At 42.6% G+C, this 17,679-nt stretch overlaps 1 protein-coding gene across 4 annotated transcripts in view; it reads left to right on the forward strand.

Moving 5' to 3' along the window:
- Nucleotides 1-16,650, forward strand: part of LOC134224699 (knirps-related protein-like) — an 85,875-nt gene extending 69,225 nt beyond the window's left edge. For all 4 annotated transcript variants that reach the window (XM_062704223.1, XM_062704226.1, XM_062704222.1 and 1 more), the window contains exon 3: nucleotides 14,772-16,650. In XM_062704223.1, coding sequence (XP_062560207.1) covers nucleotides 14,772-16,052 — 1,281 coding nt within the window. In that variant the 3' untranslated portion in view covers nucleotides 16,053-16,650. The remainder of the gene's footprint in view (nucleotides 1-14,771) is intronic.
- Nucleotides 16,651-17,679: the final 1,029 nt, after the last annotated feature.

Below are 17,679 nucleotides of genomic sequence, written 5' to 3' on the forward strand. Positions count from 1 at the left end.
AATCCAAATCAACCAATCCAATCCAAATCAATCCAAATCAATCAAACCAATCCAAATCAAACCAATCCAACCAACCAATCCAAACCAATCCAAATCAATCCAAATCAATCAAATCAATCCAAATCAATCCAAACCAAACCAATCCAAACCAATCCAATCCAAAAGTTCAAACCAATGCAAATCCAATCCAAAACCAATGCAAATCTAATCCAAATCAATCCAAATCAATCAAAAATCAATCAATCAAATCCAATTCAAATCAATCCAAATCAATCCAAATTAAATCCAAATCTAATCCAAATCCAATCCAAATCAAATCCAAATCCAATCCAAATCCAACCCAAATCCAATCCAATTCAAATCCAAGTTCAAATGCAATCCAAATCCAATCCGAATCCAAATCCAATCCGAATCCAATCCAAATCCAATCCAAATCCAATTCAAATCCTATCAAAGTTCAAATCCAATGCAAATCTAATCCAAACCCAATCCAAATCCAATCCAAAAACAAATCCAGTCTAGTACCAAAACCAATCCAAATCCAATTCAGATCCAAAGTCAATTCAAATCCAATCCAAATCCAATTCAAACACAAGCTAAATCCAATCCGAATCCAAATACAGTTTTAAATCCATTCAACTCCAAATTCAATCCAATCCAATCTGCATTTATGAAAAATCCAATTCTACACATCACCAGCGCTTTTGAATTCTTCCATAATCCATATAGATGGGATTTTTTTTATAAGTTTCTTCTTGTTTGGAAAATGGGCAATTGAAATTCGATTAATATTTCAAAAGTGGATGCTTTTGAATAAATATTATGGAGCTCCGTTCTTCAATTGTAAGGATGTTCTTCGGTGAGTCACGACCGAACATCAGTTTTGTTCAGCGCTCGTTGACTCCCTTTACAAATCCGAAAACTAAACTCATTACCCAACCCACGACGAATTGCGACCCTCACAGAGCAGATCCTGATCCAGACAACAAGCGCACACAACACTTTCCATCTCATTATTTATTATAATGATGGGGAACCGGCTGACGGCAACACCTTTGCTCCATTTGTGGCAAAACATCGTCACAGGAGCGCCCGCCGCCAATTCATTGAAGGGCCTTCTCTCGATCCTCGCCGGAATGAATCATCGTCATCACATATGTCGTTCTTGCTGCTGCCGCCGCCGGTATTCTGTCGCGCGAAGCGTCCCACACACGTGAGTGAGACCCACAAACGAGCCCCAGATTGCGCAACCCCCCTTCGACAACGAACACGATCACACAATCGAAATGATGAGTTCATTTAAATCGCTAATTAACATATAAATCGCGCGCTGTACTGCACTTTTGGTGCAGTGCTGCTGTTGCACTTTGGTTTTTTTTTGTCACCATCGCCAGCTCGGCCCAGGATCGATCGACCGGCGCTGGCAGCAGCAGCGCCCAAACAAACCCAGACACCGAGACCGCGACGACGAGTTCCCATAAATCAACGTTCTAATTAACATTTGTCTTGTTCCGTGGGGCACGGACGGAGTGACATCCCGAAACAAGTCGAACAATCTCCAACGATGACGACGAATTAAAGATCAAATTCATAGAGGAGCTCGAATTGGTGCGGGCTGCCCCTGCTGAAAATGCTAGACGACAGCCTGACAGGACAGGCCCACCACCACACCGCTCTGCATCGCGTCGTCGGACAATGTTTCCATAAATCATAACAAATCGCAAAAGGAGATGACGACCGACGTTCATGGGGGAGACTCGATGGGCTTGAAAGTGCAGACAAACCGTCGACGCGTCGACCTTTTTTAATTCGATTGAATCTGGTTCAGGCGCAAGAGAACGCACAGCAAAGTGGTGGCGCTTTGGGGGTCTCGGTCGGCCGAGAACAATTGCGCCGGCGGATTTGCACAAAATATCAAGTTCGACCCGGATGAGCCGGGAAGAGAGCGTACCGCAAAGAATGCCAAGCTGAAGGTCGTTCTGTTCCGTAGCGGTGGCCTAGACACGATCGCTTGCAAGGAACTTAAAAGGTGATCTCGATTCTTCGATTGAATTGTTCCGGAGATTCGGTATCGAGTTGATCTCGATGTGATTTTTTTTTTCTTCATAAGAATCTTCCGTTTAGCTCGCCGTGCTCGCACCGGATAGAATAAAATTCGCGCTCCGGTAACATTTCCCATAGCCTTCGGCGCGACCCGGATTTGATCGGATGGTGCAAAACAATAAACGGCACCTTAAAAATTGAAAGGCTCCACTCGCCGGAGCGTTGCAACGGGACACAGCTGCGAGGGATCGCGTGTCACTTTTCATAATTAAATTAAAATGACAATCCAAATTGAATGATGCAAAAAGGAAGATGCACGATCCGCCCTCTTCCTCGAGCAGTTCGGCCGGAGGGGTGGGTTGGTTGCTTGGTTGGTACATGTGACAGATTGGTCATGCTCGGCTGCTGCGGTAGCAACAGCCAGGTCCTTGGCTGTGTTGCACCAATCCGTCTGTCATCGTCGTCTCTCGTCTCCAAAGGAAGCTGTGTTTGCTGCCCCCTTCCAAACAATATAATTTACTACGCGACAGGAGAAGCATTAGACACACGACACGGTGGACCATGCGCTCGACAGGGAGCCGCTGGAGGTCGCGGAATTTATGTACAGTGTCGGGCTGTTTTTGACAACGTTGTGCGAGTACAATAGTTTTGCCGATTTTTTCAGTTCATGAGAGTTTAGCAAACAGATTAGTGTATGAAATATTGAGCATTTTTAGCGTTTGATCAAATGTTCCGTATAAAAACGGGAGAGCACTGTACTCATACGAGACGTGGTTGGCTTGTGCTGCTTGCCCTACTGAAGTTCATGCCACACACAATGCGGAGCGACGACGACGTTGCATAAGAACTACCGACTGCGCCGCTCGCCACTGTTTTGTCCACGAGCTCTGCCAGTTGTCAGCGTATCATAAACGAAGACGACGGAAAATGCCGCTGACTGCCGTGGCGTGCCCGCTCAACTGCCACCACACATATGACGAAAAAGAAAAATGACAACCTTATTACCATTATACTTATTGTAGTTGCGCGGTTTTGTCACCGCCGCCGCCGCCGCCGCTGCTGCTGGGCTCCAACAATGCAGTTGACATCGCAGTCCCTTAGTCGAGACCTGATAGTTGTCGCCGGCAATGCAAGCACCGTAATTGCACCAAAGTACCCATATTGCCACTGTTTGTTGCGGGCAGATCCGATTCGGTTCTAGATGGGAGGGAAAATCGGTGAAATTAATGCGACCATATCACGGCATGCGACGACCTGATAGCAACCGCGCGCGCGCGTGTGTTTGTCACTAAACTGCTTATTTTCCGCTAGGTTCGCTTGGGAAACGATCGGAATCTAAGAGCCGCGGAGCTCGAGTTTCCTAAGTGACATTGCGCCAAACTGTGTCCATGTTTTTGTGCAGTTTCATTGTTCGCCTTAGATTGCTCAATTGTTGCAGCGCCCGGTGGATCGCAATGGGGTGCGCGCGCGTGCACGTTTATCGCGCGCGGTGACGACGCACAGGGCGGCAATTTGGAGAATCAAGGTCCACCCCAACCCCTTCCGAGGGCGGATGGAGAGGGCGTGTTAGCACGGGAAGCGGATGGTAATGATGAAATATCGGAGCTACGATGGGTAGTTAGGGTTGCGATTAAATGACCGCTGTTTACCAGTGTTCTGGAACTTTCGAAATTGAACTTAGTTGCTTGAGCATTAGTCTCAGAATTGACGATCAGGGTTGATTGGTGGAATGCAACTTAAGTTTATTCGCGATCAAGAATACAATCTTGAAATGTAGCCCGCATTCGGGAAAATGATTCGTACATTCAGATTCTAAGTAGATTTTTGGATTCGATGCGTTTGAAAATTACTATACGGTGGCATCACTATCCAATGTTAACTTGATAACAGCGGCAATTGACTAGCTGTTATTGCTTTCCTGTGACCTTTGTGGACACGTAGAGGTTAAAAGGGTTCACAAAAGGCAAGAACAAACTTATCCTATCTAACTGTAAGGGTATGGCCGACAACGTTTAGGATTTTGATAACTTCAGCCTTCCACAATCCTTAAGAAAGCTTAATTACCAACCGTTGAAACTAAAAAATTTCCCAATACATTCTAATTGCTCAAAGCAATTCCCTCAAATTGAGTCCCAATACTTCGTTTCGTTTTGCATTTTGCCTATTCGACATTCTATTCAATGGAGCAATACAACTGGAATATTGCTCCGCATCATCCCACGCGGCATCCCATCCAGAGTGCAATTACAAATTTGTCAGAATGATTTATACGTTCAGCAAACTGCATCCATTTCTCGTTGTTATATTTTTTTGGTTTCGTTGAAAAGCGCTGAAATAGGGGACGTTTGTGCGCGACTAAAGTGACTTTGCACAATTTCGCCGTGAAGTGCATTTGGAGCCCCACCCGCGTGTGCGCGTTGCGTCTGTCTCACGTCGCCATCAACGGTTGGGGAGTGATCGTAAAGGATCGTAATTTATTATAATTTTTTTGCACTCGTTACACTTCCTCCGACTGACGACTTGCGATGGCCACACCGATGCACCAAGTGGTTCGGGTACGTTCTTTTTGAGTGACTATCGGGACCATACCGCCGCAGGTACTTTCAACTAGGAATGGGCGATACCGATACGATATATCGGGAATCGATATTTTCGCTCCGATTAATCGATATTTTGTATCGATTTTTTTATGCTCGATATTTGACCGTATCGATTTTTTGTAGCTGATATCGGATTTCGATTTTTTCAAAGTAAAAATATAGCACATTAGGCACAATCTGTTAAAAACAGCGAATCCTTGATGTGTGATTCGATGACCTGAAATGGGAAAATCAAAGTTCCATTTTTTTTTGCTCGTGCTTTTAATTTTTTGGGCGTATCGATATATCGGAACATCGATGTTTCAACGCCGATATTCGGCAGTATCGATATTTTTCCGAAAAACGTCCATTCCTACTTTCAACAGCCTGCGTGCTTCCAGATGTGGGTAGGATCAGAACAGGACGGTTGTGAAATGTTTTAAATGCGATCTACATAGATGAACATGCGTAAGGAGCAGAACGATTTTCTAATACATATTTTTGTTTTTTTTTGTTGTATTGGATTTTTTAATCTCTTGTAAATTTTCTTAAATTTCTTTTTGAATCTTTTTGAATCTCGCCTGCACACAGTTGAATACCGCCTACGTTTTTGTTTCAGTGTACATGCGTTACAGCTGTCAAACACTTAATTTGATTTATATTTAAGTAAGTGCTTGTAAAATACGCTACATACTAACAAAGAAGGAGATTGTCACTGCCGCCGATGATCAGAACATTTTTTGCTGGCTGGAATTCGCTGGGAGCAATACGTCATTTTGAAATCCTTATGTTTGTAGAATTGTTGTTCTTATACCTTCGTTTACAATAAGTGAAATTGTCCAAGCTCCCAGTAGCAAATCGTCCGATTCCTGACTAGCTTATTATCCCAATTATCCGCGTTTCGAAAAGCAAACTTACTGAGTTTCGAGAAGCATACTGACAGCATTTCGAGTAGCTAATTGTTTGACTTTCGAAAAACAAATTGACTAAGTTTCGAGAAACAAATTGTCTGAGTTCAGAGTAGCTAATTGTCTGAGATTCGAGAAGCGTTCCGAGATGCAAACTAGCTATGGTTTTAGACGCAAATTGATTTTGATAAGATTGAGACGCAATACTGAGTTTTGATAAGCAAATTGTCTGAGTTGTGGGAACCAAATTATGCGAGATTTGAGAAACAAACTGACTGAGTTTCGAGAAGTAAATTATTCCCGTTCTGAGCCACAAACTGACTGAGTTTCGAGAAGCAAGTTGTCCGAGTCTTGAGAAGCAAATTGTCACGCTCCGAGAAACAAATTGTCTTAGTTTCGAAACGTAAATTATGAACGTCCCAAAAACAAGCTGACAAATTGTCGACTTTCCGAAAAGCAAACTGACTGAGTTTCGAGAAGCAAATTGTCTTAGTTTAGATACGCAAATTGTCTGAGTTTCGAGACGCAAACTATCCGCGGTCCGAAAAGCAATCTGACAGAGTTTCAAGACGCAAATTATCCGCGTTCTGAAAAGCAAACTGACTGAGTTTCGAGAATCTAATTATCCGCGGCTTGAAAAGCAAACTGACTGAGTTTTGAGCAGAAAATTATCCACGTTCCGTGAAGCAAACGGACTGGAATACGTGAAGCAAGTTGTCCGAGTCATGAGAAGCAAATTTTCACGTTCCGAGAAGCAAATTGTCTTAGTTTCGAAACGTAAATTATGAACGTCCCAAAAAACAAGCTGACAAATTGTCGACTTTCCGAAAAGCAAACTGACTGAGTTTCGAGAAGCAAATCGTCTGAGTTTCTAGACGCGAATTATTCACCTTCCGAAAAGCAAACTGACTGAGTTCGAGCAGCAAATTATTCACCTTCCTAAAAGCAAACCGGCAGAGTTCAAAAAGCAAATTGTCCGAGCTTCAAGACGCAACTTATCCACGTTCCGAAAGCGAACTGACTTCATTTTGAAAACCAAATTATCTGCGTTCCGAAAAGCAAATTGTCTGAGTTTCAAGTCGCAAATTATCCGCGGTCCGAAAAGCAAATTGTTTGGGTTGCGAGACGAAAATTATCCGCGGTTCGAAAAGCATACGAACTAAGTTTCGAGAAGCAAATTGTCTGAGTTTCGAGACAAAGTAAACTGACTGAGTTTCGAGAAGCAAATTGTGTTTCGAGACGCGTATTATCCACCTTCCGAAAAGCAAACTGACTTTTCGATATTTTCGAAAGTAAATTTCGAGTTTCGAAAAGCAAATCATCCGCGTTCCGAAAAGCAAATTATCTGAGTTGCAAGACGAAAATTATCCGCGGTCCGAAAAGCAAACTGACTGAGTTTCGAGGCGGAAATAATCCGCTGTCCGAAAACCAAGCTAACTGAGTTTCGAGAAGCAAATTGTCTGAGTTTCAAGAAGCAAATTATCCGCGGTTTGAAAAGTAAGCTGACTGAGTTTCGAGAAGCAAATTGTTTGAGCTTCGAGACGCAAATTATCCGCGGTACGAAAAGCAAACGTACTAAGTTTCGAGAAGCAAATTGTCTGAGTTTCGAGACAAAGTAAACTGACTGAGTTTTGAGAAGCAAATTTTCTGAGTTTCGAGACGTATATTATCCACCTTCCGAAAAGCAAACTGACTGAGTTCGCGAAGCGAATTATTCACCTTCCTAAAAGCAAACTGGCAGAGTTCAAAAAGCAAATTGCCTGAGCTTCGAGACGCAAATTATCCACGTTCTGAAAGCAAACTGGCTGAATTTTGAGAACCAAATTATCTGCGTTCCGAAAAGCAAATTGTCTGAGTTTCAAGTCGCAAATTATCCGCGGTCCGAAAAGTAAGCTGACTGAGTTTCAAGAAGCAAATCCGCGTTCCGAAAAGCAAATTGTCTGGGTTTCAAGGCGAAAATTATCCGCGGTCCAAAAAGCAAGCTAACTGAGTTTCGAGAAGCAAATTGTCTGAGTTTTGAGTCGCAAATTATCCGCGGTCCGAAAAGCAAACGAAAAAAAAATCGACAAGCAAATTGTCTTACTTTCGAGACGCGAATTCCGAAAAGCAAACTGACTGAGTTTCAAGAAGCAAATTATCCGCGGTCCGAAAAGCAAACTGACTGAGTTTTGAGGCGAAAATTATGTGCGGTCCGAAAAGCAAACTGACTGTGTTTCGAGGCGGAAATTATCCGCGGTACGAAAAGCCTTAAAAAAAAGTTTCAAGAAGCAAATTGTCTTACTTTCGAGACGCGAATTATCCGCCTTCCGAAAAGCAAACAAACTGAGCTTCGAGGTGGGAATTATTCGCAGTTCGAAAAGCGAACGAACTAAGTTTCGAGAAGCAAATTGTCTGAGTTTCGAGACAAAGTAAACTGACTGAGTTTCGAGAAGCAAATTGTGTTTCGAGATGCGTATTATCCATCTTCCGAAAAGCAAACTGACTTTTCGAAAGTTTCGAAAGTAAATTTCGAGTTTCGAAAAGCAAATCATCCGCGTTCCGAAAAGCAAATTATCTGAGTTGCGAGACGAAAATTATCCGCGGTCCGAAAAGCAAACTGACTGTGTTTCGAGGCGGAAATAATCCGCTGTCCGAAAAGCAAGCTAACTGAGTTTCGAGAAGCAAATTGTCTGAGTTTCGAGTCGCAAATTATCCGCGGTCCGAAAAGCAAACGAACAAAGTTTCGAGAAGCGAATTATCCACCTTCCGAAAAGCAAACTGACTGAGTTTCAAGAGGCAAATTATCCGAGGTCTGAAAAGCAAACTGACTGAGTTTCGAGAAGCAAATTGTTTGAACTTCGAGACGCAAATTATCCGCGGTTCGAAAAGCAAACGAACTAAGTTTCGAGAAGCAAATTGTCTGAGTTTCGAGACAAAGTAAACTGACTGAGTTTCGAGAAGCTTATTGTGTTTCGAGACGCGTCTTATCCACCTTCCGAAAAGCAAATCATCCGCGGTCCGAAAAACAAATTGTTTGGGTTGCGAGACGGAAATTATCCACGGTCCGAAAAGCAAGCAAACTGAGTTTCGAGAAGCAAATTGCCTGAGTTTCGAGTCGCAAATTATCCGCGGTCTGAAAAGCAAACGAACTTAGTTTCGAGAAGCAAATTGTCTGAGTTTCGAAACAAAGTAAACTGACTGAGTTTCGAGAAGCAAATTGTCTGAGTTTCTAGACGCGAATTATCCACCCTCCGAAAAGCAAACTGACCGTATTTCGAGAAGTAAATTGTTCGCGGTTCAAAAATCAAACTGATTGAGTTTCGCGAAGCAAATTGTTTGATTTTCAAGACCTACCGAAAAGAAAACTGACTGAGTTCGCGAAACAAATTACTCACCTTCCTAAAAGTAAACTGGCAGAGTTCAAAAAGCAAATTGTCTAAGCTTCAAGACGCAAATTATCCACGTTCCGAAATCGAATTGACTTCATTTTGAGAACCAAATTATCTGCGTTCCGAAAAGCAAATTGTCTGAGTTTCGAGTCGCAAATTATCCGCGTTCCGAAAAGCAAATTGTCTGAGTTTCGAGTCGCAAATTATCCGCGGTCCGAAAAGCAAGCTGACTGAGTTTCGAGAAGCAAATTGTCTGAGTTTCGAGACGCGAATTATCCACCTTCCAAAAAGCAAACTGACTGAGTTTCAAGAAGCAAATTATCCGCGTTCCGAAAAGCAAATTGTCTGGGTTGCGAGGCGAAAATTATCCGCGGTCCGAAAAGCAAACCAACTCAGTTTCGAGCCGGAAATTATCCACGGTCCGAAAAGCAAGCTAACTGAGTTTCGAGAAGCAAATTGTCTGAGTTTTGAGTCGCAAATTATCCGCGGTCCGAAAAGCAAACGAACAAAGTTTCGAGAAGCAAATTGTCTTACTTTCGAGACGCGAATTATCCACCTTCCGAAAAGCAAACTGACTGAGTTTCGAGAAGCGAATTATCCGCGGTCCGAAAAGCAAACTTACTGAGCTTCGAGGCGGAAATTATCTGCGGTTCGAAAAGCAAACGAACGAAGCTTCGAGAAGCAAATTGTCCGAAAAGCAAACTGACTGAGTTTCGAAAAGCGCTTTCTTTTCCGATTCCTATTCCGATTTCTATTTCAATTCATATTCCTATTCCGATTTCTATTCAAACCTTGATTCCTATTCCTTTTCATAATACAATTCTTATTTCGATTCCGATTCCTATTCTGATGCCGATTCCTATTTCAATTCCTATTCCAATTCCTATTTCGATTCCAATTTCGATTCCTTTTTTTTCGATTTGTTTTCAATTTTTTTTATTCCTATTACAATTTCTATTCCAATTCATATTCCGATTACTATTCCAATTCCTATTCTGATTCATATTCCGATTCCAATTTTGATTCCTATTCCTATTCATATCCCAATTCCTATTCCTGATTCAATTTCTTTTCAGATTCTTAATTCGATTCCTAAACGACTCCAATTCCGATTCCTATTCCGGTTTCTATTACGATTACGATTTCTTTTCCGATTCCTACTCCTAATCCAATTCCTAATCCGATTCCAATTTCCAATCCTATTCCCGATTCCTGTTCCAATTCCTATTTCACTTTTGATTCCTATTCATATTCCAATTTTTATTTCCGATTCTTATTCCAATTCCTAATTGGATTCCAATTCCGATTTCCAATCCGTTTCCTAATCCGATTTCTATTACGATTCCAATTCTGATTCCTATTCCGATTTGTTTTGATTCCCAATCCTATTTCTATTGCAATTTTTTCGTTTCCTATTTCGATTCCGTTTTTTATTGTGATTCCATTTTCGATTCCTATTTCGATTCCCATTCCGATCCCCATTCCATATCCTATTTCAATTCCTATCGATTCCAAATCCGAGTCCTATTCCGATTTCTGTTCTGATTACATTTCCGATTTTTTTTCCTAAATTTATTCTGATTCCAATTCCAATTCATATTCCAAATCATATTCCGATTGCTTTTCCATTCTCTTTTTACGATTCCTTTTCTAATTCCTTCGATTCCTTTCCGGATTCCTATCTAGATTCTTATTCTGATTGTTATTCCGATTCCTAATACGATTCCTTTTCCGATTCCTATTTATCCGATTCCTATTTATCTGAGTTGCGAGACGAAAATTATCCGCGGTCCGAAAAGCATTTTTTTCTATGTTTTGAGATACAAATCTTCCGCGTTTCGAGAAGCAGGCGCAGACGTTTCGAGACGCAAATTATCCACGTTTCGGAAGGCAAACTGACTAAGTTTTGAGACGCAAATTATCCGTGTTCCAAAAAGCAAACTGACAGCGTTTCTAGTAGAAAATTATCCGCGTTCCGAAAAGCAAACTATCTGAGTTTCGAGAAGCAAATTATTCGCGGTCCGAATGATAAACTCACTGCAAATCGAGAAGCAAATTGTCTGAGCAAACATTCCGAGTTTTGTGAAATATTTTCTCCGCATTACGGTAAGAAACCCTCCGTGTTCCGAGAAGAGAATAATCCGCGTTCTCAAATTGTATGAGTTCTGAGTAGCAAATTATCCTTCTCGGAAGTATTTGGTTCACATTACAATAAGTTATTCTTCGCACTCGGATAAGAAATTCTCTGAAAAGCAAATTTTTCGAGTTCCGAGATTCAATAAGAAAGTCTTCGCGTCCCGTGATAAAAAAAATTTGGTTTCCTAGATGATGTTCTTCCTGTTTCGAGAAGCAAATTATTCAAATTCCTAGAATTTGTTTTATTTCTTTGAAGCAAATTATCCGTGTTCCGTGGAAGAATCCTTCGCCAATTTGTTTGCGTTACTTGAAGCAAATTATTCAAGATCCGGAAGGAAACTTTCCACTCTCCGAACAGCAAACTTTTGAGCACCTCCAAGCAAATTAAAAAACGGTATTTTGCTTGTCCTGAAAACGAAACTTTCGAAAAACGTTTAAAGAAATGTCCGGATAGGTTGCCAGACGCCAACCGACCTATACGCCCGTTTCAAATCACTCAGAGACTGAGTGAAATTGTATTGCCGTCTCTTTTTTTCCCACGGAAAAGTTAGTCAATTTTCGTAAAAAGTGGAACTACTTAAAAAAGAGACAGAAAAAAAGAGACAGGTGGTGTAGTGTGAACTGGCCTAATGTTGGTCCAAAATCAGGCGAATGTTAGGCCAGAATGAATTCCAGCATTTTTTCGGTCTTTTGTTTCAACATTTTATAAATAATTAGAGTAGTCAAAAAAACAAGGGTTCGAGGACGAATTATCAAAGTTCTGATAATGCAATACCTCCAGCTAGACTCATTTATGTTTTGATTTCGGCTTTTTTATTTTCAACAATCTCGCTGATTTATCCCGCTGAATAATTTATAAAATCTTTTCGTTTTTCGTTAAATTCTTTATTATCAAAATTTTCAAACCGAAGGTACCTAATCTTGTTCTTAATTTTTTTTTTTAATCTCCTGAATGTTAAAAAAAGACGAATGTTTTCTCCCCTGATCGCACTCAATGCGGAAACCAAAATCAGTAATGGGCCAAACACAATTGATACGTTTGCGTGCATTTTGACAGTTTTGGCATGGGAAAACTGTCAAAATGTACGCAAACGTATCCATTGTGTTTGGCCCATAACTTTTTGTTTACAGTTGACCTTTCCCGTCAAAAATTGTGTCTCGTTTCATTATTTCAGTCGATTATGAGTAATCTAGTCAAGTATGAATAATCTACCGTCACGTATGGGAAATCGTTAGAAAAACTTTGCTCCAAAGTCCTAGTGACCGAAAGTAAAACAGGTAGAATTGATGATGCGACCTATTGGAATGTTCAGCGTGAAATAACCAAACTAACGGGCTATCCACTATTTGTCGAAGTATAGATAAACACGAGAAAAACAGTTGTTTTGATCAATCTCATAAAATGCCTTACACTGGGGAAGAGATATGTTTGGCGAAAGCCATTTGGCCGAAAACTATTTTGGCGAAAAAATCATTTACCGGAAAGGTACATACGGACGAAAAAAGACATACGGTCGTAAGTTTCGTTTGGTCGAACTGATAAATTGACCGGAAAGTTGTTTGGCCGGAATAGAAGTTTGGCAGAAAGAGCCTTTTGGCCGAAAATGCCGTTTAGCTGAACAGATCATTTGACCGAAAAGTCGTTCGGCCGACAGTGCCGTTTAGCCAAAATGGTCGTTTGGCCGAAAATGTCAATTGGCTGCAAGGATTCGGCCCAGCAGGTAAACATTAGTGAATGTGAAAAATTTAAAGTAATTAATGTTAAATGAGAAATGAGGAATAGGATGTGCGTAGTAAGACGTCTCACTCTTCATTGTAAAAAGTAAGAAGCACGTGAAAAGAGAAGTGCGATGTTAGAAATGTAAGAATGAAGGAGTGAGAAGTGAAAAGTGAAACGTCTCACTTCTCACTTCTTCTTCTTACTTCTTAGTTCTCATTCTCACTTCTCAATGTGAGAAATGAAAAAGGAGAAGTATACAATAAGATGTGAGACCTCTGCACAATTGAGGAATGAGAAACTAAAAGTAACAAGTGAGAAATGAGAATTGAAAAGTGAGATGTGTGGCATTGCGTGAGACACCGTGAGAAGCGAGAATGAGAATTAAGGAATGGGATATGAGAAGTAAAAAGTGATGCATTTCGCTTCTCACTTTTTATTTCTTACCGCTTGCGCGAGTTATGCTATCTTATCTCTCACTTCGCCATTCTCATTCCGTAATTATTTTTAGTGAACATTATTTTCACTTCTCATTACGCACATTTCACTTTTTTACAATAAGGAGCAAGAATGAAAGATCAGACATCTCAATTCCCACTCCTTATTCCTCACACCTCATTTCCCAATTTTCGTTTTTCAAATGACATTTTCGACCGTAAGGCCAAAATGCATTTCCAGGCAAATAACTTTCAATCTAATAGATTATTCTACCTGATTTGGTCCAGTTATTTTCGGCCGAATGGCTTTCAGCCGAACAACCTTCGGTGTTGAACTTAATCTGTAGATTAAAAAAACACTAATAAAGTTTAAAAAAAAAGCCGAACGACGTTCGACCAAACGGAACTTCTCCACTGTATTGAATTGATGCTGTTTTTAATTGTTTAAAAAATATAATTTAATAAATTTTATCACACTCACCCAAAGTAATTCACATTGAGGAATAATTTTAAAACGTTTTTGTTGAATTACAGTCATTGCTTCAAATTCTTTGAAAGGTGGGCTTGAATAATTTAATCCGACCATTGATTCCACGACTGATTCCATAACAGAGGGTACCTATCGGATTGAGTATTTCCAATCCAATGATCTCGTTTTGTTCGCAAAGAGATCAACGATGGACCAGACGACGACGGATACTTGGGCAAAAAGGAGGGGACGGTGCTTTTTTTGGTGCAACAATGGGCGATCGACTGGCACTTGCGGCACAGCTCTTCACGTTCGATATCTTCCGAAACTCTTCTGCGCCGTCGTCTGCGTAATTACTGATTTGTGTAATTTAGCTTCTGTCCGGCTGGCGCGGCGGGCGGGTACGATCGAGAAGAAAAAGAAGAGCACCGCCAAACTATTGGACCCGGCTCGAGTGATTGATTGATTCGGTATTTAGTGCGCGCTGTGTTCGTCTCCATTCAGCAGCTGGGTCTTTTGTGCCGCTCGATGGCTTAGGGGCCCTCGTCGGGATGGATTTCTTCAGAATGTCTATGAAAGCGAAATCGAACTTGTATGGGCCCAATGGGAAGAGGGCTTCATCAACCGTCGATCGGTTGTTGGGTGCAAATGAGCAGCACCATGATCGGCAATTAATTATGAAAGCTGCGCTGCTCGTATTTTTCCGACGGGGGCTTCCGAATGGTAGGAACGCGCGGAACGCAGCAGCTCGAGTGGTGATAAATTAGAGACACTTTATAAACTGTAAGATTTCGCTCCTTTTGCCGTGTTTGATCGGCACTTCATGGGGCATGCTGGAGTGCATGGTGCGCTTCTTCAGACCGAGTTTGAGCGAATGATGGCTTCTGGCGCGGATAATTAATAGCGTGCACTGCTCAAGTGGGTTGATTGGAAATGGTGCTTTGAACGGTATGGTTCAAGCCCAAGGGAGTCCCTGCTGGGGATGCTTGGGCGTCTGACAAATGATTCAATTGCGCTAATCGGGTTGGGTGCGGAACTATTCTTTACTGCAGCTCAACGTCATTCGCTAATCCGGAAGAGTAATTTTGCATTTTCTTTCTCTCTTTTTTTGCAGTCCTTCTTCGGCCGATCGTACAATAATCTTTCATCGATATCCGAGTGCAAGAACAACGGAGAATGCATCATCAACAAGAAGAACCGCACGGCATGCAAGGCTTGTCGGTTACGCAAGTGCTTGATGGTAGGGATGTCAAAGAGTGGCTCCCGGTACGGACGTCGCTCCAATTGGTTCAAAATCCACTGCCTGTTGCAAGAGCAGCAGCAAGCCGCTCAACAGCAGGCAGCTAATCATAAGGCCGGAGCTCCCCCAGTTCACGGGATGTTTGGACCACCTGGTGCCTACCCCCATGGAATGTACTCGAGGCCGCCCTGCACCAAGGAAGAGCTAATGCTTCTCGGGTTGGAAGAATACAGCAAACATCCATCGGCATCGCCATCGGTCAGCTCCCCGGACAGCCACAACTCCGACAGCTCTAACGAAATCAACGATCGGCGGAACGCTTTACTCCGACAGGGCAAACTCCACGATTCGCCCACAATCAACAAGGAGCTCTTCCTACCGCTGCCTTTCGGAGGACTCCCGCTGATGCCTCCACCGGGCTTCCTACCACCATCGCATCTGATGTTCCCTGGCTTCCACCCAGCCTTATATCCCCACCATCAAGGTCTGCTTAAACCAGCCGACTCACCGATTCTCAGCAGCTCACCGCTTGCCAACAACAACAGCCGTTTCACACCAAATCACAACACCAGCAGCGTGAACACCAACTCCACACCCGTGGAAACCAAATCGCCCGACTCCTTCTCGAAGCGCTTCTACCTGGACGCCGTATTGGAGTCCCAGCGGTGTCCGAGCAACGAAACGGCTGGCAGCGCCAAAGAGGAACCCGAACCGGAAGAAGTCGTCCCAGCCACTATGACTCCTCCGCGATCACCGGCCGCTGTGCCCGCAAGTTCCCAACAAGACAACCCCATCGATCTGAGCATGAAAACCGGCAGCAGTTGTTCTTCGGAGGATCACAGAACTTCCGTCTCCGGTGCCGACAGCGACGACGAACAGCTCGTGGTCGACACCAACGATCGCAACTCACCGCTCGCCAAATACACGAACAACAACTCCCTCCCGAACAACCACCACAATAACCACGTCAACAACAGTCACCACCACATCCACAATCATCACCATCATCAGGTGCGGCATCAAAGTTCCTCCTCGGTCGGCCATGGGAGCGCGAGCGATTCCGACATGGAAGATCGAGAAACCGAGTACGATCGGGAGGTTAAACGGATGAAACTGCAAGGAACCACCCCGCTGGATCTGACCACAAAAGTTTGAACATGCAGTCCCGGATGTTCTCCGCCAAGCCCACCAAAACCATGTGAGCCGAAATACGCTCACCGCTGTACAGACTCCTCCCAGATGGAACGTGTTTTGAAACTGTTGTACATAATAGTGGATAGCTGTAGTGTTAGATAGTTGTTAATACGAAGGAAGAGAGTGCCTCATGACAATCGATGTAGGGCCAGTTGCGAACAAAATCGAATAACATGTGCCAGTAGCGTTTTACCCTTTCGAGTTTAAAAAAATATATATTTTGCTTATATATGATGTAAAATAAAAGAAATAACTATTCTGTGACATTCCGATGGCGCGTGACAGCGCCCGGTTAGGATCTAAGAGTATCTCAATCAGTAAGGACAATGTGGTCAGTAAGAAACCGAATCGGTTCCAACTTCCGGCGACGATCGGGTGGATTCGAAATAAACCAAATTTATCGTTTGTAACGATATCAGTTAAGGACAATTAAAATGATCGACAGAAAGTGGTGGATGGGAATTGCGTAAAATATTGAAAGAGTGTTCAATTTAGGATATTATTTGAGTCGTTAGTTCTCAAAACTCTATTAGACAAGGGGTTAATCAAACTCAATCAATATTTTACTTAGCATCTTATGCCAAAAACTATCACTGTTGTAACTATAGATACAATACCCGTGTTATAAACTCAAATATTTATTCAGCTTCCTCTCAAGTAATATGAATCACTCCTCGAGACAGACTCCAACCATCTCCTCTTGCTCTTGCCATGACCTCAACCATCGTAGGCCCACCAGGTCTGCATTTCTCAAGACGTGTTCAAACACTTCAGAGGCTGATCTGAATCACTCCCTGCCACACACCGTAACTCCAACAAACAACGTCAGCTCCACAAATGCGCCACGTCCAAGTGCAGTCATTTATGTCATCTCGATGGGTCCTCTATCCGTGTTGGCATCAGCTATTGTACGCCTAGAGTGCATCAGGATAGCCCTCACCTCCAGTTCTGCTACTGGAATTCCCCCGTCGCTCTAACCATCAAAATCCACTTCCCATCCCGACGAGTCATCACTCTTTCATGTTTCCTAATCGACCAACGGCTGCAACAAATTGTAACCGTCACCTAAAGGTGTGAATCCACCACAAAACGGCTGAGAAACGCATAAAAATCTTGATATATATTACAAGCGTAAATCCAGAAATCGCTCGAAGGCATCCATTTCAATAAATCTGCATAGGAGCTGGACCGTCGTTGCGGTTCACAATGATTGCACGCTCAAAACCTTTCAAACTTACCTCCGTTCAAACATATTCCAGTGCTCCGCAGTTTTTGTACAATTTAAAACATTTCTTTTCTATTTCCACTTGAAACGATTTTACTGAAAGGAATTGAAATTCTCCTGCTTTCAATCTCAATTCTTGTCTCAGTCAACCTTAGCGTGCCGCTCGGTGTTGGACCCGGGAGCGTCTTTCTCTCTTCTCATCATAAACCTACTCGTTTTTTTCCCGCGCTACAGCAGCACTCTGATTCCAAGTCAGATCCAGTTCATCTCCATAAGACACTTCAACCCCTCTGTCCCCCATATCCTTTTTTTTCCACCAGACAGTCGTCGGTGAGAAAAGTTTCTCCGGGCTTCGAACGACTT

The sequence above is a fragment of the Armigeres subalbatus genome, chromosome 3 (genome assembly GCF_024139115.2).
Source record: "Armigeres subalbatus isolate Guangzhou_Male chromosome 3, GZ_Asu_2, whole genome shotgun sequence".
NCBI classification, from domain to species: domain Eukaryota; kingdom Metazoa; phylum Arthropoda; class Insecta; order Diptera; family Culicidae; genus Armigeres; species Armigeres subalbatus.